We start from the raw sequence: 23,800 nt of genomic DNA, 5'->3' as shown, positions 1-23,800 counted from the left end.
GCCTTCTCCTAAGGGAGGAGGGGGAGCCAAAGAGGAAAAATCACATACAGTTTTTTTTTTGTCTTCAGCAAAAAAGCAGAAAAAACCATTGGGGGTGATTTATTAAAGGGTGTAAAATATAGACCGGTGTAAACTGCCCCCAGCAACCAAGCTCCTCTTCCATTTTACTAGAGCTGAAAGCTGAGCTGTGATTGGTTGCTGTGGGCAGTTTGCACCAGTCTATATTTTACACCAGGGGTGTCAAACTGAGGCCCTCCAGTTATTACAAAACTACAATTCCCATCATGCCTTGACAGCCTGTCCAGACATGATGGGAATTGTGGTTTTGTAACAACTGGAGGGCCTGAGTCTGACACCTGTGTTTTACACAGTTTGATAAATCTCCCCCATAGAGATAGTGTGGGTTCTAAAATGAGCAATAAATGGAATTGAGGACTACAGTACTATTTAGCTTAAAAAAAGGAGTGACCTAATAACTACTAAATATGTTGGGCCACTACAAATATCTCTCATATGATCTGTATGATCTATAACAAGGGGAAATCCTCTATATCTAGAGGTGTACTTTATTAGTAATGCTATGGCTCCTAGTTTACAGTGAGGAACTGCCGCTGTTCCTTGGTCTTGACATATTAAGCTTCCCCACCGTTACCTGGCCGAGCATAGAGGAGCATATGTCCATGTCCTTTTTCCCAGCAGACATGGTGCTCTCTGCTGCCACCTCTGTCCGTGGCAGGAACTGTCCAGAGCAGGAGAGGTTTTTTATGGGAATTTGCTACTGCTCTGGACAGTTCCTGTTAGGGACAGAGGTGGCAGCAGAGAGCACCATGTTGAAAGAAAATGCCACTTCCTGTAGGACATCACCAGCTGATTTGAAGGGGGAAAAAAAGAAACATTTCTCCGTAGTACCTCTTTAATTACGATCTATTATGTATTATTTTTGCAATAAATGTTTCTGGAGAAAAAAAATGTTCTACTTCTACGAATGATTATAGCATGTGATAACTTGTGATAGAGGCCAAGTGAAAACCACATTGTGTGCATATACATTGTGAACTTCCTATTTTCTTGACCTAATATTGAACTGCATACAAGTTTTTACTTGTTTACTATGTTTACTGCTTTCAAAAAATAAAACAAAATTCTGCTTTGAATTTCCCTATTTTGACCCGTATAACTTTATATTTTTTTTATCTATGGAACTTTGTGGAGGACTCATTTTTTGCACTCTGCCTTTTGGCATAATTTTTGCGTAAACGTGACTTTCTGATCACTTTTTTATTCATTTTTTTCTGATATTTGAAGTGACCAAAAATGTGTTTGTTTGTTTATTTATGCATTACAGTAACTGTATTAATTTCCTGCAGTGCCTCCACAGGAGAAGCTAAGTATTACACAATGTCTATTCAGATCAATGGAATGTCTGTCTATGGAGGACAGAGCAGGTCCTCCAGGCCGAGAGACACTCTTTAAAACCATTCTTTACCCTGCCTAATGCATAACAGAGCAGGTCCTTCAGAGCATGAGACCATTTGTAACCATTCTTCAACCTGAAAATGAGATTCTTGAGCAGAGAGTCCCCTCTATTAACTGTAATTGTAATTCTATATTCAGCCACGGAAAGCATGTCTGCCTGTTATTAGACAAGCATACGTCGCTGCATGGATGATCACAGTTTGCTCAGCCTTGTTTTCTAGCTGTAACGTTGTTACGTTTTGCACCATCTGTTGTTTACTATCACTTACTGTTTGTTCATCCTCAAAGAATCGCTGAATTTTGTACCTCCCACCATCTCCGCAGCCCAGAAACGTAGCAAAACATTTAATCACTGTCATTAAATACGTCAGCTACAACAAATTTTTGCCAGCATCATTTACCTGGTACTGAAACAATGCTGCAGGCAGAATATTTCTATAAAATTGTGCTAATATGAAGTCAGATTTAGCACTGAAAACTTTCTTTCTATTTGCCCCCAAACTGCCTGTGCCCTCCTATCCTCTATGACCCCCTGCGGCTCCGTACCCCGCCACCCGGTCCTGTACAGGAGCACTCACCCCACCACCTGGTCCCATTGGGGGAAATATCACTTTATGTGCATTTCCCATAAATAGTGTATATTAGTGATTTGTATAACTTTCCATATGTAATAAAATATAAAAAAATACATTTTGCCCGGAGTACCCCTTTAACCTTGCTGCACGTTGGCTTAGCACATATCTTAAAATGGTTTTGTGTTTGCTTTATTCTGGATCAACAAAACCTGAAAATAATAGAACTTGTGACTGACTACAAAATTGTAGAGGATCCATAAAAATATTGGAAACCGAAATGTGTTGTAAGGCACAGCTTTTATTAAAACTAGGGATTACTATAGAGTTCCCACCACATCTGTCAGGACAGAGGACGCAGAGACAAGACACAACAGTGAGCCCTGATGCTAAATCCACCAACTGTCCCTACCTACTTGCCTCAAACGGCTCTAGGTGGCCATGGACAACCACAAAGACGTTCGCTGTACTAGATACATGCACACAGAACAAGACAGACAGACAAAAATAATAATGGATAGTCAAACAAGCAAGGTCAGAACCAAATGGGCAGCATAATACAGAATAGTCAAAAAGTCAAGCCAGAGGTCAGGTAACAAAGTCGGACGAGCAGAGGGAGGTAGGACGGGGATCGCAGGAATAGACAGGGGGAGCTGGGACCAGGGTATGAAACCGAATAGCCAGCGATCAAGAAATGACCGCTGGCTCTTTAAATACAGGACCAGGAACCCAGACCAGAATGTAATTAGTTCGTACTCCTGAGTCCTTACCACAATCAGATGCAGCGCTGCAGAGCGAGTGGCAGAGATGTCTGCCTCTCACCCTGAGCGCCGACACCAGTCAGCTGAGCACTATACCGCTCAGCTGGGCGGGCGGGCGTCAATTTAGAATAGCATCAATAACATGCTCACTATTTATGACCTGCCTATGCAAAATACGGCCTTTTTTTTTTTTTGCTGTATTTTGGTTATATTTTACTGTGTGTAAACAAAGCCTTAGGGTTGATCTTACAGAGTTCTGGTACGGAAGACTGGAGAGTACAGGAGTGAGAATGTCAGGAACTCACCTGTCCACGCTCCTGTGCTGCTCGATTCTTGATTCCTCATACGTTGAGGGAGGCGGGAGTCTGTTGCTACGGATCCTAGGCCATCATAAGCAATGTCCAGGCAACCAATCATAATCCAAGATGTGTTAGGCCAGATGGTCTAAGTGATGCGGCAGCTTGACAGCCTGTCAGGGACTCATGAGCGACCCGATGGTCCAGACTGACAGCTAGAGGAGATTAAAAGGATCGGCAAATCACAGTAGTTGCTTATAATTGTTTGGCGTCTGCCATTCAGCACTAGTGTTCTTCTACATATTGATTCTGTTTCTGACCTTTGACTTGGTTCCTGACTACGACCTTGACGCTAATCTTGTACTGCACTACCATTTGCATTTAACTCTGGTTCTGTATACTGGTAATGTCTGTGTTTCGGATTCGGACTTTGATATTATTCTCTTGGTTTTGACCCCTGGCTTGTTTCCGATTTTTTCAGAAGGGAACGTCACTCAGTTGGGTGTTGCCACCTACAGTAAGGCAGTTTGTCTAAGTAGGTGGGGACAGTGGACTGGGTTTAGTACAGGGCCCAGTGTTCCCCCTATAGACAAGAGAGGTGTCTATTGATTTACCTGGACTTACATCTCATTTATTGCTTCCTTTGAATGCTCCAGATAAATTAGGATTTTCACAAATGAACTTTAAAGGGAATCTGTCAGCACCCAGGTCTTACCCAAGGTGCTGACAGTGTGCTGTAGCCGTCCCCTAGTGAGCATGGTGACTTTTGGTAATTTGTCCTTGCAGTGCATTATGCTCTACTGTCTCCTACTGTAATGAAGAGTCAAAGAGGAGTTTTGGCTCAGTGTTTGTGCCTCACTCTGGCACACCTCACCACTCCTTTCTCGTACCTCTCCTTAATGAATAATCAATACTACCCGCCCTTCTGCTTGCTCGGCTGTCAGCCAGAGTCTCTGATTGCAGATCAGTCCTCTATAGTCCTCTGCAGATCAGTCCTCTGTTATGTCTGAAAGAAACACTCAGATATAGTTGAATCTCCTACTCAAATGTGTTGGATCTGTGGTCTAGGGTTTACTCACCTGTCTAGAGGCCACCATAAGTTCTTTCTTTGATTCCAAACCCCTGATGGAAATGAAATATAAGTCTTCTTCTTTTTTTCTCATTATTGTATAATTTTTAAAAAGTGCAAAGAATTCCAAATCTGGTCCAAATTAGTTTTAAAATTAGTTTTTTACAATAATGCAAAAAATGAAAAAAAAAAACATAAAAATAATAATAATAATAATAAATAATAAAAAAAATTTAATAGTTATATTTCATTTCCATCAGGGGATTCAAACCAAAGAAAGAACAGCCGAAGGGCTCCAGACAGGTGATTTACCCCTAGACCACAGCTACAAAACAGGTTAGGGGATTCAACTATATCTGATTGCAGATCAGTCCCTTGTTGGCAGATACTTACTGACAACTGGGCGAGCAGGATGCCGGGCAGCATTGGTTATTCAAGAGGGAGAGGGAGGAAAGAGGAGTGAAGAGGCGTGCCAAAATGCGGCACACACAACTCTTCATGACAGTAGGAGACCTGAGATTGGACATAATCCACTCCACAGACAAATTACCAAAAAGCACCATGCTCACTAGGGGCCTGGCAGCTACAGCGCACCAGTGATAGGACAGATTGCTTTTAATTATGTGAAAAATTTTCCATTATCAAGGCTTCTGGAAAATCTGGGTATCCTGTTGAAAGAGGCCACTGCTATTAGATAATTTCTCACACTTCCATGAAGATGGGCAGTTCATGCGTACAATGTTTAGGTAGGTGGTAACTGTCAAAATAACATTGATATGAATGTCAGGACCCAGGACAATATTGCCCACAACTTCTCGGATCTGCCCGGATAATCCTATTTTAATGCCTCTATTGCGATCCTGGACTTCCGTGATTGCTATTCTGACACAGTAGTACTTTCCTACCACTCCCTGTGTAGGTGACATACCTGATGGGGGCTGGCTTTATGGTTTTCCATTAAGTTTGACAGTGGTTCTTGTATCTGCCTTACTGATGGTGGGTATGAAGTAGACAGCCCTTTTAAGCTAGCCTGATTGTAAGGGGAATCTGTACAGGTGAGCATCTGATATGAGCATAGTCAAATAAGATTCTGTAAGAATTTGTTTAATATAAATGGCATTTTATTAATTATTGGGGGTTTCCCTTTGGATTAGAGGCCATGTTGCCTTTCAACCACTCCCGCAGAGCAGAGAGCCGTGACTAGGACACCGCCCAGATGACTAGTCGCTGCTCTCCACCTGCCTCACTCATGTGATTGGAAAACGATTTACCGGGACCTGAAACAGAATATGATAGGAGATCCAGCTACAAGGTGTGTGCAGCCGTTCTGGGACCCTGATCAGGACAAATGTGCTGATTGGTTCCCTTTAAATCTGCAATAGGTCCATGACATAAATTGATATCCTGCAAACTTTAAAAGCCACCCGGTTGGTCAGTTTCCGTGCTGATTTTGGACCAATTCCATCTGCAGCAAATGAATGAGGTTTCTGAAGATCTCATTCACAGTTCATAGGTTCTTTAGAAGCGGGATTAAGTGGTGACAGATACAAAGTTACAATAGAAAGTATTGAAGAGTGAGGCGTTAACATTGTGTGTCCCTTTTTTCAGCCCTGGCCTCTGTGTTGTGCACTTTCCTTGAAAGCTCCATCAGAAGAAAGCAGAAGATCCTCCAGATGAGGTTACCAGTGCCCAGTGATGCCCCTGACTGCCTTACTCCGAGTCTTGCTGGTGCTATTAGTGCTCTGCCAGGTACCAATATAAATGGAAAGATGTGATTTTGCTTCATTTACTATGTACCCGATGATCCGCCTGAACACACAGACTGACCAGTGTTTCCTGGAAGTCCTCCAACTGTGCTCATGAGGGAATGACCAGGAGTGCAGGTCACATCCTCTGTGTGAGAGGGAGACGTGCACACTCACTGACATGTATCATACATGGATGTAAATAACAGTGACAGTTCACAGGCAATGTCTTTCTAATGAACTGCAGGTGTGCCTTAAAGGGCATCACCATCCACAGCTGATATTAGTATCAACATAACAGTAAACTTTCCAAGGTAAATGGTAAAGACATGCTGGAAGCACATTATGTCTTATAGAGTCTCAACATTGATTCCAATATAACGCAAGATATTTAGAGTTATTTTCCGGTTGGATTTATTAAAGAAACGTGTCATTAAAAAATTAACTAATGTTTTAAACAAGTTTTTATGTTAAACATATTTTTTTAAGAATTTCTGTGTTTTTTTTTATTTTTAATTTTACTATTTTCTGTTTTTAAAATAATTCTAAAATCTTTGAGTTTTCATGCTGGCTACTAGGCCTACAACTAAGCTGAGACGTTCTGTTCTGTACAGATCTTTTCCTCCTTATCAGCAAAGACAGGAGTGCAGCGACAGGTGACCCTAGTGTATAGATGACAGAGGTACACACAAGAGTTGCTGCTCACAACTCAACTTCCCCCTCTATATAACCTCTATAAAAGGTTGCTAGGCATGCCCAGAAGCATTACTTTTTCATCTGAATGGGACAAGTCCTGTCTATAGTGTCCTATGGGCCATGGGGCTTGCTGTAAAGTGTATCTCACCTCTTATGTGTCCTTCCAATCTTATCTACCTTACCTTATATCACTGCTCATCCTAAACATTCTGCTTTATGAGTATAGATCAGCTGACACAATTACAGTTACAGAACGGGAGTAGAAGAAAAGAATTACATCAATTACATCCATCATCTGCTGCCTGTATAGAAAACCAAGATCAATATATATATACTGTATAATTACTTCATGTACAGAAATGAATGTCCTACAGATATTTTTTTCTTAAGCATAGTGAGAAAATTTTTTATGTTGTATTTTTCCGCATAATTTTGCTTTTACCGTGAAAGTTGGCCAAGCAAAGAATGGCCGGATGTGCAGTTATGCACTATTGTGGCTGCTGTCAGCTGTTAGTGGGGGTGTGTGTTTGTGTGTGTGTGTGGGGGGGGGGGGGGGGTCTAGGGATTTAAAGGGAATCTGTCACTTGGTTTATGCTGCTTTAAATGAGGGCAGCATAAACTAGTGATATAAATGCTGAACAGATCAGTGTATTACTTACATTGTTCTGGTCAGCTGTTCTCCTAATATGCAGGAGAATAGGATTCTTCCCACACCCCTGCCTTCAGCTGCTGATTGACAGTTGACTATCTGTATACAGTATGGATAGATAACTGCCAATCAGCAGCTGGTGGGTGGAGTTTTTTGCTTCCCAAGAATAATGAGGACTACTGGGCTCATATACATAATAGAAAGGACTATTTATTGTCCATGTTATTGAGGAGGATATCTATGGATCAGCTGCACAGAACAATGTAAATGATACAATATTCTGTTCAGCTTCTCTGCTACCCTCATATAGGGCTGCCTCTTTAAGGTGGGTTGTGGAGCTTCACATGGTAGATATACATATATATATATATATATATATATATATATATATATATATACTGTATATAATTTTCTCATGTGACTTGTAATGGAACTCTAATCTGAATCATTGTAGGCTGTTTCACATGCACAAGATACGAGCCGTGCATCAGGTTACTGCCATTTAGGAAGCAATCTTGTATAATGTGATTAGCCTCTGTATAACACCACTTTTCTACATGTCGGTGAATTGGTTTCCATGTCTGTTTTCTTTATAGGCTGTCTCAGCTCAGATAATGGATTACCTGTATGACAGCTGGAGGAAGTATGAGACCGAGTGCCAACAGAATATGTCTATGGAGCCTCCTCCAACAGGTAAATTACAATTCTTTATGCTTACATAATGTAGACACAAGACTGTATCATCTGATACAGCTGAACAATCATATTTTATTGATGTTATCAGTGATTATACAGGGTTATATGACACCTAGATACAAGAGTATAATCCACTGTAGTACAGCATCTGTCTTATGAGATATCTGACGGAACATAGTGTCCGTGGGTTTATAGCTGCAACCTTCTCTAAAGACAAATCACTAGTTAGGCCACATATGAAATACTATGTACAAGACATAGAAGATTCCCTAATCAGCTATCCTGATGAATCACAGGGGTTTCTACTGAAAGTGTGGAACTATGGACCTCTTTACCACTTGCATTTCAGGAATAATATTACAGGATATAGTTAAAGAGTCACTGTCGTATTTTTTTGTTTTTTGCAGAAATCAATAGTCCAGGCGATTTTAAGAAACGTTGTAATTGGGTTTATTAGCCAAATATGCCATTATCTGCATTTTAAAAGCCTTTTCCCAGGACCCCCCCCCTTTCCTCTTTTCCATCCGCTGCAAAAAATCAGGAAATTGTGACTTGTTGCATCAGACGTACCCAGTCTGTTCTAGGGAGAGGGGAGGGGTGAGGAGGGAGTTATCTGACAGCAGAAAGCAGATAACAGAGGAATACAGGCACTGAGCTGGGCGAACTCTGTATTCAGAGCTCAGAGAGGTCAGTGCTGACTGTCAGAGGAGATAGAGGGTGATGTATTTGTAGATTAACTCTTTGTTGTCCTGTTTTGGTGTTTTATTTAGCTCTCTTCAAAGGAGAACAATGAAGACAGGGGGGAGAGCTTCAAACTGCTTTTTCATCATAAAAATAATTTTTTTGGCTAATAAACCCAATGACAAAGTTTCTTAAAATTGCCTGAACTATTGATTTCTGCAAAAAAAAAATTCACGACAGTGACACTTTAATAAATTCTACAGAAGGGTTGTTGAGTCACAGGTTTATTCTGTTAACAAATAAGGAGTAGGGAAGGAATTGTTTTTCCCTGAAAGGAGGATAATTGTTTTTTACCTCATGGGTTTTTGCCTTCCTCTGGATCAACACTTTAGCATATAACTTGATAAAATACATTACATTACTGTTACCTTTCCTTGGTCATCATGGCCCAACATAAAAGGAGGCACACACTTGTCTTTACTCTAAGGGCCCTATTCCACCAGACGATTATCATTCGCATAATCGTTAACAAATAACTATCTCTAACGACCGCTATTGCGAAAGACCTGAAAACGTTCACCCATTTCCATGGAACGATAATCGTTACTTATGATCGTATTTGCGAGTTTTTTCTTCGCTATTGCGTTCGTATCTACTGCGAATGACCGAACACCGTCTTCAATGCGAACGATTTGCGAACATTTTGCGAACGCGCAACAATAAAAATAGGCCCAGGTCTTATAAAGCGATCAACGATTTCTCGTTCGCTCGTTAATCGTTAATTGCATTTCAACCGAACGATTATCATTTAGATTTGAACGATTTAACGATAATCTGAATGATAATCGTCCGGTGGAATAGGGCCCTAAGGCTCGTCCACAGAAAGACAAAAAGTGAATTTTGACTTTCCGCAAATGGTATCCATCAATTCCATTGCTGCCTCCTCAGGACTGGTCTGCAACAGGACATTTGATAAGTTTTCCTGCTGGCCAGATGCTCAACCTAATACCACTGTCAATGTCTCTTGCCCCTGGTTCCTGCCTTGGCACAAGAAAGGTAAGACGCCCTCAAATGGTTTAATTACTGCTACATAGATCTGGCTATACAATAACAAGATTGTCTCCCCTTAGTGCAGCATGGCTATGTGTACAAACACTGCGGACCAGATGGGCAATGGGCAGCCACGGTGCATGGCCTTCCCTTACGCGATGCCCGGGAATGTGAACTTGACCCAACAGATGTGGAGGATCAGGTACAATTATATAAGATGCCTTACACATACAATTTACCAATGTTATATGGCAACATTATTGTTTTCTAGTGCTCTATGAACTAATTTCATGTGATGGATCCTTGTGGTTCATTGTTTCTCTAGCTGGCAGTTTCTGATGGGTGCTGGGTTTTTTGCCGATTAACCCACCTTACCCATTCATTTCCATGGACCTTAGGTTGGGCCTTTAGTTTGCCAAAAATCTAGTTGCTTGAGTTGTTTCATTTGACTGAAATTCAGTAGGGACCCAGGATTGTGCTTCTGTTGACGACCCAGTTGTATATATTAGTGAAATTAAGTGGGTGCCATTGCTAAGAAGACTAACTTGAAGACTACTCTAATGGATAAAAAAAAAACGCATAAAAGCAGCACTTCAGTAGTCCAAATACATTTGAAGGTGTTTATTCAGCCAACGGGGAAAAAAGCAGAAGGTTTCATTTTCCTAAACTTGAAATAAGATCCATTTAGGTTCTGAAACACTGGATGAATAAACACCTTTGAATTTATTTGGACTATGGTAGTGCTGCGATTACCCTTATTTGCCTCTATAAGAGGGTACCAAGAATGTTATAGAAGAGACAATGTTATCTAGACATTGATTAAAATCCATAAATTCTAGACACTATAGCATGAGTTTCTTTTAGGCAAATAATTCCTAACACTAATGTCAGGCCTATGACTAGAAAGAAGGGTTTCTCGTAGGTTAAAATTTTTTAGGGGTTTGTTTCCCGTTGTCCTTTGTGTATGGACTTGTGATCGAGTGCACATAGAGAACATACAGTAGTTCTGCAGTTCATGGATTTCCAACTGAATGAACGGTAGACCGAATAGTTGTCAAAACTTTATGTCTATTGCAGCTCTGCTTTCAGGCAAATTGATGAATCTGTTGGTGCTATCTAAATAAAAATGTGTATTATTATTAGAGAGTAACATAATATAAACAATGTCCAGGTTCTTTCTTAACATGGGGATTAAGAGGTGCATAAAAATCCTGAAAAAGAAGATGAAACACAACAAAACAATACAAAGGAAAGCAGACCACAATAATATGGAGGTTGTCCTTTCTGAGAGATCATGTGAGGGATAGGTAAAATGGCCGTTGGATGACAGACAGAGGGAAAGTCTGCAGGACCGGGCTTTGTGTAGGAACAAATGGATTAGCTATGCAAAGGAAATGACTGGGGGAGGCATTATGGGAAAAGAGGGGGCAGGGTTTATAGGTATAAAAGGGACAGGTAAGCCAGGTCAGAGACAAAAGGGTTTTCAGATTGCCCCCACAAACCCTATGTATTTGCAATGTGTGTTCTTGTTTGTAATGTATGTTTGTTTGAAATGTTTAAATAATTGATAACTTACTTTGTGAGGAGAAAATCATTCATCCAGGGATGGCAGGGGTAGGACTAGGGGCCCCTTGGCAGGGAAGCTTCTGCTAAGAAACAGCCCAATGTTAAAGGGAAGGGCATGTCTTGGCCGGCAGCTCTCAATAAAGACTTTTTAGTTTTTCTTGTGATTTGCATCGGGCCTTCCTGGTTGTATCTGTATATTTGTGTTAATAAAGTGCAGCGTATGGCTATATTTTCTGCCAATAAAGTTGTCTGAGTTTATTGGGGTTTGTATTGGGATAATGAGAATGGGGTTAGCAGGTTCACCCCTTATGGTTAATATCTGTGACTGTCTTTTTTTATCTGTAACAGACCTGTTTTTTAATTTACAGGAAAGGATTGCCAAAGCATATGAAAGCTTTAAGATCATGTACACTGTAGGATATTCTATGTCTGTGGGGTCACTCATACTGGCACTTGCTATCCTTGTAGGATTCAGGTAGGTAGATGTGGATGAAAACTCTTTTTGATCTGTCTGTATACTGTGGGTCTTCCCTCCTAAATGTGACCGTAGACTTTTTCTAAACCATTTCACCCTCACAGTTTATATATTGCTCAAAACCCTCTATTGAAATAATATGCATAATAATAAACCAAATACCATAGGGGAAGAAACCAGGGGCTTCCAAGGTTCACTGAAAATCAAGCAGGGTCAGGGATGGGGAATGGGGAGATGTTACAGCCCTCAGCACCTCAAGGTGCTCGGGAACTCCTCTTTGACTCTTTGTTCTGAAGAATGAAAGTATTTTGGAGGCCCAGATGAATATTAGAGATGAGCGAACTGTTCGAACTTTTGGTCCGAAAGCAGTTTGCTCTCTCGTCATGCCTGTGATCCCGGCCGCATAGTTGCGCTCCCGGGAATATGCGGCCAGGATATTCCAGGGAATCGATGTTGAAATCCCTGGAATATCCTTGCCGGCATGACAGGCATGACGAGAGAGTGCCGATGCCATCGGACCAAAAGTCTGACAATCCACTCATCTCTAATGAATATATGAAAGCTATTAGGACAGGGAGACACATAATACCTATATAATAGGGTCCATTTACACAGAAAGATTATCTGACTGATTATCTGCCAAAGATTTGAAGCCAAAGCCAGAAACAGACTATAAATAAACATCAGGTCATGAAGGAAAGCCTGAGATTTCGCCTCTTTTTAAATCCATTCCTGATTTTGGTTTCAAATCTTTGGCAGATAATCTGTCAGATAATTTTTCTGTGTAACTGGAACCATAGGGGGAGATTTATCAACGTAAAAAGTTATATAATTTGGCGTAAAACGGGCAGATACGAACGAATTTATTCACAAAAGCCTGTTTTGAGAATACAATTTTCGCATCAGCCCAGTTTATATTGCTTGTGCCAGAGGGGTGGGGAGGGGGCAGAACGGGGGGCACTGACTCTACGCCCGCTGAATTTATGATTTTGCGCACGGAAAAATGATAAGGGAACCTACGCCAGCTCAGAGCTGGCATAGGTTTCCCTACTTGCGCTCAGGATTTATGTAGAGGCAGTGCGCCTCTACATAAATCTGTGTAGTGTCAGAGCTGCAGGGACATTTTTAAGCCTGGCGCAAAAAATGCTGGACTTAATAAATGTCCCCCATAGTGTGCGCAATTTGAAAAGTCGATTGCAGCTGACAGATTCCCTTTAAAGCGGTATACCACTCAAACATACCTTTTAATATGTTGCTGCCCAGGATGAGACTAACAAGTCTTTCCTTACTTGTTATTATCTAAACAGTCTCCTTTCCTCAGTTCTGAGCTGCTGCTTTCTGCTGAAGACACCAAAAACTGTGTAAGAGCTGCTCTCTCCATCTCGCCCTCCTCCCCCATCCCTTCTGAGACGGCTGATGTAAACAAGTCCCTGGCCTGCTTTATCTGCAAATTGTAGCATCTTTATCATGCTGGGAGGGTTAATCTAAGGTCAGGTTGCTGATGAACACACTGTCATTATCCCTCCCAGCATTACAAAGTTGCAGTTAGGGACATGTTTTCATCAGCCCTCTGGGAAAGGAGAGGGGAGGAGGGGGTTGAGGACAGAGAAGCACTGAACAGCTAAGACACAGTTTTTTGTGCCTTTAGCAGAAAGCAGCATCTCAAAACTGGGGGAATGCCGCTAAATAGATAATAACAAGTGAGGAATAAATTGTTAATCTCACCATGGGAAGTAACTTATGAAAAGTTATGTTTGAGCAGAATACCCCTTTAAGTAATAAATAAAATTGGTGTGATCTGGCAACAAATATCTGATGACTGTGACCATCTTTATAGTATAACGAACAAGGAACACATTTCTGGCTAGAAAAATTATGTGTAATTATTCAGACACTTCAGAAACTAAGAGTACTTTCATTACACCTGTGCTAACTTGGCCATCTTGGGAAAGATTATGGATCTAAATGTGTTTTGCCTTGTGGTCTTTTATCTTATATTCCCCTTTCCTTATATCTGACTTCACACTTCCATTTTTTACAGTAAACTTCACTGTATGAGGAATTACATTCACATCAACCTGTTCATCTCGTTCATTCTGAAGGGGTTGTCTGTGCTAGTAATCGACACCATGCTAAAGACTCGCTACAGTGAGAAAATTGATGAGGAGTACCTACATGTCTGGCTTAGTAGTGAGGTGAGACGATTATATGACTGCATGAAGTTGCCATGTACAGTAGATGTCATTGAACATTAAGTGCCCTCCTAACCCCATAATGGTCCTAGGAACTGTACTGTACCTTATATAAAAGGCTGTAGCTGTCATAAAATATATATCGACAAGCAGTGATCCCCACTAGCAAACAACCTGAAGGAAAAGGGAAGCAGGTATATACCGTATGAACCACAATAATGAAAAAATATCAATATTCTTTATTAACAATTATGCTTAGACAAAAACCTCCAAAAGCTTAAAAACAATTAAAACATATACCATAACTTCTCTCTTGGAGCAAATGCAGCACAATGTCACATCACTCACGTCCTACTGGTACAAAGGGGAACACATAGCAGTATCATTATTGCACATGTCTGCCAATAATTACATATCTGTAAATCTCTGCTCGGAATACACTGTACTGCTGTACAGATCACTTTACAGCAGCCTCCTCTTATCACCACAGACAGGACAGGAAGTCTCAGCTTAGTTTTAGAATGATGAGAATGAAAACTGCAAGATTTTAGGATTATTTGCTAATATAGGCAGTTGAAGTGACTCTGTACCCACAATCTGACCACCCCAAACCACTTTACCAGCCGATAGCTTCTTTTAATCCAAGATCTGTCCTAGAGTCCGTTTGGTAGGTGATGCAGTTATTGTCCTAAACAACTTTTATACGTGTCAAATTGCAGCCCTGTGTCCAATTGGCGTGGCCTAGAGTAACCATGCCCTAGGATTGCGACACCCCTCTCTCCCTCTTCCCTGCCCTCTTCATCATTAGGAATGCCCCTAGAATAATTTCTCCTATTCATCACCTGTGTGAACACTGCACATGTAATGCATCATTAAGGCACCTGTGCAGTGTTCAGACAGGTGATGAATAGAACAAATCCTGCCGAGGGGCAGGGTTTTTTAGGACAATAACGACATCACCTGCTGAACGGACCCCAGGACAGATCTTGGATTAAAAGCAGCTTTTAATTTGTGGGTACAGTTTGTGGGTACAGAGTCGCTTTAAAGTAAAAACTTCATCTAAACAATAGGTTATTTTTTGATGACATATTCCCTTTAAATATCAGCCTTACAACTGGAATCACTATACTGTGATTTTGAAAGCCTTCTTTTAAAAAGAAAAACTGAGCAGAATAACATTTGTTTTTCTTTAAATCATATTGGTTTGTTCTTTATTTCTTGTATTTGCCTGTAAGATAGCTTTTTAAAATGCTGTCCACTGAGCACTCACTCCAGATGTTTCATATAGGACGCCTGTAGATAACACCTATCCTAATAAAAAATGCCCCAGAGAAACCCATCTCCTTATGTGTATTATGGATTATTGTTGATTTTAGATGATCCCTAACATAAATGGCTACCGCATCTCCCATTGTCTGTACTCTATATTTCTATCCGTGCAGTGACTACCCCTGTATAGCTATTTCCCAGTGATTATAGTCCTTGAACCATGTCTCTGTTATAGCAACCAGATCAAAATTATCTCTAGATATCATGGCCGTTAACTCGCAGAGCTTGTTGCCTAAGTTGCAGCATTTATATACATTACACAAAGATCATTACTGTGCTTTGTTTTACTTATATCACCACCACCAACAACTGCATCTGCTGTACCAACCACAGTGTTTTCAGAAATCCCAATACACTGAATAGTTTTAAATGGTCGGACACCAAAATCCTCCTCATCAATTATATTTGTGTCCCCTTTGTCTGGTTTAAATAAAAAAACAACACCATCTGAATTGCTCTCCAAGTACCCATGTACCTATATGTGAAGGATGCAAACAATCTCTTTTATAGGCAGCGTCAGACTGGGGTACCTTGGTCCCACCAGGGAATTTGATTCTAAGGCCCCACCCTACACATACTAGATATTACCAGCGCCAAACTTTTCATATTACTATAGTGACTTTGCACAGACATGTCAGTCACTCTATGCAAACAGCATAGTCTGCCACTTAAGTTTCTTGAACGGAGAAGTCCCATGAAACTAACAAATCTCAAGCAAGCAGGAGGGTGCGGAAAGATAATAAAGAAAGTATACTTACCAGTCCATGTGCTGCCAGCCTCCTGCAGCTCCTCCAGCTGCATAGTCCTGAAGCTGCTAAACAGGGAGGCCCACCTCCTGCTCAGGGGCCCACTACACGTAGGGCCTACGGGGGAATTCTCCTGCTCCCCTGTGGGCCAGTCCGAGCCTGCTTATACAACTCCCTAGTAGACTGCCTGCTAAGATAAAGACTAACATACCCAAAACCTTCTGCTTTACACCATTTCCTTAACCACACATTAAACTCTGAGATGCAACATGCCTTGTTATTCTGATAGCAGAAGACAAGACCTCTTGAAATATAACTGAACCTGTCATATTGCCCAGCTCTAGGCTGAGACTTAGGGCCCCGTTTACACTGTGGAAAACAGGTGTAAATTCTGAGTGGAATCCCCGCAGCGGACTCAGCTGGGAGTTTCGCCTGCCTTATTGTCTCAATGTTACATAGAAGGCGCATCTGCTCTCCGCTCAAAGAATTAACATGTCAACAGGCCCTTAGGAATTCCCTTTTAACCAAATTTTCATCTTTCTGGGACAAGTGATTTGGGCCAAGATGAACCACCATATAAACGTCACAATCCTTACTCAAAGCCTTCACAATATGTCTCTTATGTGACATCTGGGAGACATCTTGGCTTCTTCAGCCCATCCTCCTTCTGTCCTCACACAAGTAAAGTCATCCACAAGAACACTATACAATTCTATATAGAATTGATAAATTTATTATGTGTTCGCTCTACTACTTTTCTAGAGTTGAAAGTTTTGATCAGATATGGTCTGGGTGTTAAGACCCCTCTAATTGTTAGCAATTGTAATTGCTTCACTCCCCAACTCATTGCGATTTCCATCTTCTGTCTGTTTTCTTTAACATGACAGTGCCCATATTCTGCCGTGCGAGGACAGGGACAGCAAATAGTCATGTGGGCAGGGAGCCATCCATAACTAGTTACTAGTTCTCTGCCTGTCTCTGCAGTGCAGGGATGATTGACAGGCCAACAGACCAGTTAGTGGCCTCTCTGCCTGCCGATCATACCTGCACTGCGTGCTGACAGGCTTAGAGCTGTGATTAGTCACAGACAACTTCCCGCCTACATGACCAGTTGCCGCCCCTCTCCTTTCTTCGTGCAGCAGAATAAAACTTTTTCCCCACTGTAAAGCTACTGCCGCAAATGTGGGTGGTAACTTTCGGGGAGCTGCACAGCAGATCTATACTGTGCACCAGGGAACCATATCAGGATAATCGGGCTAATTGGTTCCCTTTAAAGCTGGATTCGCTTTTTGCTAACTTACTAGAAGGGAAGCAACATCCGTCACAGCTGTCAAGTTCTAAACATACATATAAATAGAAAACCCCATTAATGGGCTGAGGAAAATATAAGAATTTAGTCCACCTTGTGGTTTTATAAAACAGCCCCTAGTCGTGGTGGATCGAGTCATTGGAGATGATATGGGGGATCCGCTTACCCCAGTGTGGTATCAGATCAGGTCTAGATAATAATGGACAATATATACAAGATAAGGCTGGGTTCACACTACGTATATTTCAGGCTGTATTTGGTCCTCATGTCAGGTCCTCATAGCAACCAAAACCAGGAGTGGATTGAAACACAGAAAGGCTATGTTCACCCAATGTTGTAATTGAGTGGATGGCCGCCATATAACAGTAAATAACTGCCATTATTTCAATACAACAGCCGTTGTTCTAAAATAACAGCAAATATTTGCCATTAAATGATGGCCATTTACTCAATTTCAACATTATGTGAACAGATCCTTTCTGTGCTTTCAATCCACTCCTGGTTTTGGTTGCAATGAGGACCTGACATGAGGACCAAATACTGCCTGAAATATACGTAGTGTGAACAATGTAGTAAACAGCCTCCAAAGCCCAAACAAAACTTGTGTCATCAATGTTAGTTCCGATGTTCGCTCCATTCATCCCTGTAATATTTCTTCCCTCTCTCCTCTTTATTACCTGCAATCTTCCAGGCTGGTTGTCGAGCGGCCTCTGTTCTCATGCAGTACGGAATCATTACTAACTACTGCTGGCTGCTGGTGGAAGGGATATATCTACACAACCTGCTGGTCCTGGCTGTGTTCTCGGAGAGAAGTTACTTTGCTCTGTATGTTTGCATTGGATGGGGTGAGTGAAGAGGTCACATCGAACTGTTATTGATGTCTGTCCTCCAAGACCACAATAGTATTAGTTCCTGATTATTAGTACTGTGTTCAATCCTATGTAGCATACTGTTGTTTGCAGCACTGACAGCAACGTCACCACTTTCCTACTAGTTCTACATAGCACTGTTGTCTGGGTTATCCAACTTAGGCTGGGTTCACACTACACTTTTGCAACGGATGGAAAAAATTGATGCATGTGTGTGCATCCGTTTTGTTCAGTTTTTCCATTGTAAAGAAAACGGATCAAAACGGATCAGTTTTTTTTTAACGTACACAAAAACGTAGTCGACCTAATTATAATGGAATTCAATGGAAAAATGGATCAAAACGGATGCACAAACGCATCCATTTTTTCCAAATTGCAAATAATGGATGAAAAAAAACGGATGAAAAAACTAAGTGTGAACCCAGCCTAATTCTAGATAAACTGCAAGATAACAATTTATTTGGCTGCTGAGCTTTAACAGGTTCCTGAACAACCAACTTGGCCAGTGAGGAACTAATATGGATTCCAGGAATGTATCTCTTTATAACTGTAGATTTATAGTTGTCTAGGTAATTTAAGAAACGTAGGGCTTAGAAACCTGAAACTTTTCGCCAGTAAAGCTCATTGGCACTTATATACTTTTATTATTGAGAGGGGTTTGAATAAACATTTGTTTTTACAAATGTTTATTCAAACCCCTCCTTCCATAGACTTATATTGCTTGTCACAGTATATCCCCTGTTTATATGGGGAGAGGTATTGCTGCTGGCAGAGATATACAGCCACTACATCCATCCATTAAAAAAACGGCCATCATGTGTGAACATAACCTCTAATTGGCAATTTTGCCAACAGCTGTTGCATGTTTCTGTCAGAATAGAATGAACTTTTAAACATGGATGGACCATTTTTCTAAAAGAAAACTAATAAAAATAGGTTTAAATTGAACTTCATTAGCATTTGCTTATTACCTTGATATAATATATATAACAGGTGAAAGCCAGCATGAAGGAAATAATAGTCATATCCATGATCAGAGGCTGCATCATTCTTCTCCTGCTGCTCTTATACTACATTGCAGAAACATTATTAGGGCCCAAAAATATTGGACACTCAAAAATACAACCATAGAAACAACTTGGAATACTGACTTCCCTTTGGGGATTGCCATTATGGGACAAAAGTTACTATAAAGTAAAATTATATTGTATGTTGTGCTTTGAGGTGAGCAAGAAAAACATCCTCCGAGCATCAGTCTCTAACATCAGACTTTCTAGGTGACACTATGCATTATGGAATTATGGAATCATTGGGGGAGATTTATCAAACTGGTGTAAAGTAGAATTGCCCCTAGCAACCATGTCAGTTTTCTGCGGCCGCTATTCATTGAATAGTGGCCGCAGAAAACCCTGTCAGTGCATACTATGTAGTGTGCAGTGGGGAGTTCTGATGCGGGCGCGCACGCATGCGCCTGCATCAGAACTCTGCAGCGCAAAGATCATCCGGCCGGTACTGCAGTATTGGCCGGGATAATCTTTTCTGAGACTGGCCGTTCCGTGACCTGGCTGGTCTCTCACGTAGTGTGAACATAGCCTAAGATTGATCCACTTTTCCACAATGGAAAAGAGAAAAGGATTTGTGGCAGACGGTAGAACGCTGTCGTGAACCATGCCTAACTTTATGTCCTTTTTTATTGATAACACAATGGGGGAAATTTATCAAGGGTTTTGCGCCTATTTTTAGGTGAATAATTCGATTTTTTGCCCAGTTTTGGTCTAAGTTCTATTTATGAACCAGGACTCAGCAAGCGAATATTTTTTAGATGCAACTTTTTTTTATTCTGCCTGTTTTGAGTATTCACCCCAAAGTTTGCTTAATCCGGGATTAGTGCCCAATTTATCATTTGCGACTTTTTAAAAAGTCGCACAAACAGGTGCAGGTTTACGTCTGGTCAGTACCAGGTGAATATGCCTGCGCATTTTTGCGACTTTTTTGTGCGACTTTTTGAGCGACTTTTTTGCGACTTTTTACTTAGATACATTTGCTATGGCAGTGCTACATGTTAATAAATCAGTCGCAAGATATTGGAACAAAATATACACCGATCCCCATTAGAATAGTTGCACACATTAGACTCCTTAGTAAATGTCCCTCTAAGTTCAAACCACATCCAGATAGATATTGTTTACCTTACTTTCTGTGTCTACTTATAGGTGCCCCTGTTTTATTTATCATTCCTTGGGTGGCTGTGAAGTATACGTATGAAAATGTACTGTAAGTATTATTATTTGCCTTGATTTTATATATATATATATATATATATATTAATGTATTTAAAATGATCTCTTAACCTGCTTATAGTCTATGCATTGTTTGTTAATAAAACTTTACATATATACTAAAATGAGTAAATGAGTCCCAGTGAACCTTGTATCACTGCTCCTTATAGTATGACAATTGCAGGTTCTCAAAGGGAAGAAATCTACTGTCACCTATCTCTTGTGAGAACAAAAGGAACAGCATATTTAACTCCAACATGCCCAACGCTTCTCTCCCCCATCATCTCCTATCAGGGTTGGCTCCTATACACATGATCTTGTCTGTCTGTCATCTTTACCCTCTTTCCCATTCATAATGGGTTTTTTTTTGTATTGGCAACAAAGGCTAAAATTAATCTCAAGTTTTCCAGTACTTATCAGCTGCTGTATGTCCTGCATGAAATGGTGTATTCTTTTCAGTGTGACACAGTGCTCTCTGCTGCCACCTCTGTCTGTGCCATGAACTGTGCAAAACAGTAGAAAACACAACCCCCCTACCCCTTACAGAAAATCTCTCTTGCTCTGGACAGTTCCTGTCATGGACAGAGGTGGCAGCAGAGAGTGTCAGACTGGAACGAAAATGCCACTTCCTGCAGGACATACAGCAGTTAATAAGTACTGGAAGATTTGAGACTGAGTTTAGCCTTTGTTGCCAATAAAAAACCCATTATGAATGGGGAAGAAGGTAAAGATGCCGTAGACAGACAGGATCAGCTAACCATCTTAAGGTTATAGGAGCCCACCCTGACAGTAGATGATCGGGGAGAGAAGCGTTCGGCATGTTGGATTCTAAATACTAATTTCTAAATGGTAGTAATTTACCAATCTGTATAACTTTCTGACACCAGTTGATTTGAAAACATTTTTTTTCCACTAGAGCAGTCATGTCAAACTCTGGTCGGCGACAGCTGTTCAGGAACCAGGAAAAGAGGGATGTCCAGCTCCAGATCCAGTTGCTCATATAACAAAGTTTATTGAAGACACAATTGAAAACCTTCCATAGTCCTTGTAACACTTACATGTTTCGGGCTATACGCCCTTATACGTGGTATGTATGTGGCCACGTATAAGGGCGCATAGCCCGAAACATGTGTTGCAAGGACTATGGAGTGCTTTTAATTGAGTCTTCTATTAACTTCGTCATATGAGCAACTGGATCTGGAGCTGGACATCCCTCTTTTCCTGGTTATAATATGGGTGGTCCGTAGAGCTGCTTGGACCACCCATATTATAATCTCGTAGGCCGCATTCAGTTTTTAGCCTGTGGCCTAGAAGTATCTCAGAAGTGCCCCAACGCTGGCAATGTGCTGAAGTTATCGCGCGCATCCTCCGACGGGCGCCTCCTGCAGCCTCTGGAGCTGCAGGAAGGGTGAGTCCTAGCTAAGGGGGCAGTCATGAACAGACACAGTAGGGGCTGGCTTCTATTTTAGAGACTTTTCTTGAGGACTGGCTTCTACAGAAGAGACACCTGTGCAGTCCCTATAGTTGTCTAATAGAGATGAGCGAACCTCGAGCATGATCGAGTCGATCCGAACCCGAACTTTCGGCATTTGATTAGCGGTGGCTGCTAAAGTTGGATAAAGCCCTAAGGCTATGTGGAAAACATGGATATAGTCATTGGCTGTATCCATGTTTTCCAGACAACCTTAGAGCTTTATACAAGTTCAGCAGCCCCCGCTAATCAAATACTGAACGTTCAGGTTCGGATCGACTCGAACCCGAACCCGGTTTGCTCATCTCTAGTGTCTAATCATTGGTATAAGCAGCAAAATAACATCAAGAGAGATGTGGTGAAAGGATCCCAGGTAATGCTCATGCAAGTTAATTCACATAAAATGAGTTCTGTTTATTTAAAAGCGGCTGCGGATGATAAGACTCATTACTGCTTGTCACAGGGACTGGCCAATTTCCTGAGACGCTCTGGAGCGCAGCCAAATGTCAACAAACGTCTCTGCAAGCCATGGATTTCTAGTGCGCTATTATCTAGCGCTTCTCTCCGCTGCACTTCTGTATTAGGCTACGGCTCTATAGTGACAGCATGGGAGAGCTGTGCTAAAGGTTTTTTTTTATGATGGTTACAGAAACTTTCATCAAGATGGGAATGGATCATCAAACATGGCTTTTTTTTTAGGTTTTTATTAAAGGGGTTATCCAGCAATACAAAAACATGGCCACTTTCCCCCTACTGTTGTCTCCAGTTTGGGTGGGGTTTTGAAACTCAGTTGCATTAAAATAAATGGAGCTTAATTGCAATCTGCACCTGAACTGGAGACAACAGTAGGGGGAAAAGTGGCCATGTTTTTGTAGTGCTGGATAACCCCTTTAAACAAAAAATGTTTGTAACAATTTTTTAAACTGGTCATTAAAGGGGTAGTTCACTCCCCCAAAAAATTCTTTCAAATCAACTAGTGTCAGAAAGTGTCAGAGATTTATAATTTACTTCAATAAAAAAAAAAATCTCAAGTCTTCCAGTACTTATGAGCTGCTGTATGTCCTGCAGGAGGTGGTGTATTCTTTCCAGTCTGACACACAGCTCTCTGCTTCCACCTCTGTCGATGTCAGGAACTGTCCAGAGCAGTAGTAAATCCCCATAGAAAATCTCTCCTGCTTTCTAGACGGGAAAGAATACCCCTTCCTGCAGGACATACAGCAGCTGATAATTACTGGAAGACTTGAGATTTTTTAATAAAAGTAAATTACAAATCTCTGGCACTTTCTGGCACCAGTTGATTTGAACAAATATTTATTTGGGGTGAACAACCCTTTTAAACTGCACACAATAGACAGACTCCCTCCACTTTGCTATGTAGATTTGGGTAGTGTCAGTACATTCATTCCAGAGGGGGACAGCTGTTGGTCGAATGTTATTTTATGTCTATGGCCAGCCTAGGCATAGGCATATGTACATGTTTCTGTGCACATAGTTGGAAGTGAATGCTCAGACACCTAATCTTGCAGTGTTCAATATATACCATATAAGAAACAGATCGCTGATCTCCGGGAGACCAGCCAAACAATAACACTGTCGGCTGCTAGTAAAGGCGCTCAATGCAGTGAAATCCTAGGTGCATTGCCCCCTGGGAAACATGAGAGTCTCGAACCCAGCCAAGCAGTGGCTCCTGTAGGGAAACCACCAAAACCACCATATTAAGTGACCCTATAAGTCAATGTAATGACAAAGAAAAAACAAAGTCCAAGTATCCATCCACAGACAGCTGTTTTGGGGTTTTGCCCCTCATCAGTATGGAGTAGGATTCTGGCTAGGTGGGAGCAATGCTTAGGAGAGCCATAAGAGAAACAGATCA

General features: G+C 41.2%; 1 protein-coding gene across 3 annotated transcripts in view; it reads left to right on the top strand.

Annotated features, from left to right (window-relative positions):
* Positions 1-23,800, top strand: part of GCGR (glucagon receptor) — a 48,048-nt gene that overhangs the window by 10,980 nt on the left and 13,268 nt on the right. Inside the window, exons 2-9 of one of the 3 annotated variants that reach the window (XM_069951963.1) lie at positions 5,783-5,923; positions 7,861-7,957; positions 9,590-9,697; positions 9,772-9,893; positions 11,626-11,732; positions 13,774-13,927; positions 18,000-18,153; positions 20,391-20,451. In XM_069951963.1, coding sequence (XP_069808064.1) covers positions 5,870-5,923; positions 7,861-7,957; positions 9,590-9,697; positions 9,772-9,893; positions 11,626-11,732; positions 13,774-13,927; positions 18,000-18,153; positions 20,391-20,451 — 857 coding nt within the window. In that variant the 5' untranslated portion in view covers positions 5,783-5,869. Of the gene's footprint in view, positions 1-5,782; positions 5,924-7,860; positions 7,958-9,589; positions 9,698-9,771; positions 9,894-11,625; positions 11,733-13,773; positions 13,928-17,999; positions 18,154-20,390; positions 20,452-23,800 lie in introns of those variants that run through there. The other 2 variants (XM_069951965.1, XM_069951966.1) reach the window with 2 other exon arrangements.

This window comes from Dendropsophus ebraccatus, chromosome 14 (assembly GCF_027789765.1).
Source record: "Dendropsophus ebraccatus isolate aDenEbr1 chromosome 14, aDenEbr1.pat, whole genome shotgun sequence".
In the NCBI taxonomy this organism is placed as follows: Eukaryota; Metazoa; Chordata; class Amphibia; order Anura; family Hylidae; genus Dendropsophus; species Dendropsophus ebraccatus.
Note: the sequence above shows the minus strand (reverse complement) of the source record. Positions and strands in the feature narration are given on the sequence as shown.